Source organism: Atta cephalotes (genome assembly GCF_000143395.1).
Source record: "Atta cephalotes unplaced genomic scaffold scaffold00009, whole genome shotgun sequence".
Lineage (NCBI taxonomy): Eukaryota > Metazoa > Arthropoda > Insecta > Hymenoptera > Formicidae > Atta > Atta cephalotes.
In genome coordinates, this window is record NW_012130073.1 from 32739 (window position 1) to 35257 (window position 2519).

A 2519-nucleotide genomic window follows, 5' to 3' on the forward strand; every position below is an offset into this window, starting at 1 on the left:
TGTGTGTGTGTGTGCGTGTGTGTGTGTGTGTGTGTGTGTGTGTGTGTGTGTGTGTGTGTGTAATAGTTTGTTTTACCTTTCCATTTAGAAAACTCTTCAGCTCAAATGGCAAATGATTGATGTCTACAACAATTTTCTGCCGTTCAAGTTCTTTCAGCTTATTAACAGTACACATGATAGAGTTGTATTCTGGTTGAGCTAAATCTTGTACCGTAGTAACATCTAATGCAACGATACATCTTTCATTTGTATCACCTGATTTTGGATCAGCTTGTTCCTTGCGAAAAACTGATCCCACAGATGTTTTGATTTTAGGACCTGACACGTTACGTGATACAATTTTTTGGACTGGAGATATTCTATTTCTTGTCATAGTTTTGTAATGCGAAACTGGTTTTGCATTAAGAATTCTTCCTTCGATCATTGAATTTCTTGTTTTTTTAATAATGCTTGATGCAGATTGCGGCTTTGTCATTTTTGATGTTTTAAAATCTTGAATATTTACTTTTGGTATATGAATATTATCCATAGGAAGTTTAAATTTCTCTCGAGTAACTGATTGTACATTATGATGAAAGTTTCCTGTTGTTGTATCGCTTATTTTATTTTTATTAGATGCAGACTTATTCAATAGTTTATCTTTATTTTCTTTTCCGTTCTGTCGTACATTCTTTGCGTTGTCTTTTAAAATGTCATCTTGTGAACTCTTGTTCTGTCGTTGCAACATTTTACTACTATTCTTTGTTTTCTGAATACCATTTGCATCACACAGAATTGTACTCTTGATTCTTGACATATTTTTATTGGACAAAGACATATTTCGAACATTGCCAGATGTATTACAATAATGTGACAAAATGTCAATATTACTTGAAGATATATCTTTGTCACAAATATTTGCAAATTTTTTAGGATTTACAACTCTAATGGGTTTCTTAAGAGTCACTATTTTCTTGATTCTTAGACCATTTGTTTGCAGACCAGATTGTTGTTTAGAATCTTCAACATTCTCTATCTTGTTTCGCGTATTGTCGGAAAATTGACAAAATCTAACTTTCGGTCTTGAAATCACATTAATGTTATCTGTTATAGCGAGAGATGCCATTGATAAATATCGATTAATCGTTAATGTTATGTAAAAATATTTTGTTTAAAAACATTATTCCCAGCGAGAGAGTGTTTCAAAATCTCGTGTAATCGTAGAAAATATTACAAATTTCATTCCCCTATATATAATAGTTCACTGAACAAGATAAGATTGCATTTTCTGCTAGAAATCTGAATTCTGAAATCAGTCTGAATCTGACCACGTTTACACGGCATCCTTAAATCCATAGACTTTTATAAGATAGATGGAGCATTCGTACTAGAGAAGCTGAAGACTTAATAGAAAGAGAAAGAAACAGTCGCGGAGTAGATCTCTTCTTTTCTAATAGTGAATTAATTGGTCGCCACGGCCAGGAAGTGATTGAGAGCAACGAAGACAGATATTCGAGAGTTGCGGCCTTATGCTCAAGATCCCCCACCTAATGCTAACTGTGAAAGAGAGAAACAACTAGTTTCCACCGAGGGTTTGAACCGGATCAGAATGTAAGAACCAATCAACTACAGTCGAACATTCCCTTGTTGTTTGACTGTAACAGGAGAATACTCGATTATAGTTGGTTGGTTCTTACATTCTGATTTGAACCTCGGAAATTAGGCCAATGTTATCAGCTTTAGCTTTTCTCGTATGAACGCTCTGCCTATCTTATAAGTTTATGACTCGTATTCAGAATGCGCTTTTATCTCTAAAATTCTATAATATGCGTAACGTTAATTATAGCATGTTAACGCGCTAACATCGTTGTAAGCACGTTCTATGAATTTAGGGCCTATGATTTTAGCACATAGCTCATGTCAATTTTAGAACATAGCTCAATTCGAAGGTGTTTGAAAGATCATAACGAACGGAGAAATAAACTTGAAACAAAAATTATATAAGATAATTTAATAATTTGTATATTATTATGTAAAAGAAAATATACATATTTTATATGTATAGAAAATTTATGTAATCTTAATTAATATATATATATATATATATATTATACAAGTTTTACTTTCTTTTTTCTATCAAATATATTGCAAGTGACGGAGCACAAGTAGTATTTAACGATATAGAGTATTTGAAACAATTATCCTCGAAAGCGAGGAATATTGGACTTCAAGACAAGGGAATGGACTAAGTAAATATTTCTATACATTGACAGAAACCATGAGTATAATTACTTTCATAACTGAACATGTCACATAATTCACATCGAGAATATAGGAGAAATGAAATATCCGAAACATGTACTACATTTTGATATATGTGTATATATATATATATATATATACACACACACACATATATATATATATATATATATATATATATATATATATATATTACTTATTATATACGTCGTAGTTACGTTAGTAACTATATATACTTATTATACTACTACTAATTATTATTATTTACGTTATAGTAC

General features: G+C 31.2%; 1 protein-coding gene across 1 annotated transcript in view; it reads right to left on the reverse strand.

The window, feature by feature from the left end:
- Positions 1-1105, reverse strand: part of LOC105627601 — a 12806-nt gene extending 11701 nt beyond the window's left edge. The window contains exon 1 of the mRNA XM_012208881.1: positions 77-1105. Coding sequence (XP_012064271.1) covers positions 77-1105 — 1029 coding nt within the window. The remainder of the gene's footprint in view (positions 1-76) is intronic.
- Between the last annotated feature and the right edge of the window lie 1414 nt (positions 1106-2519).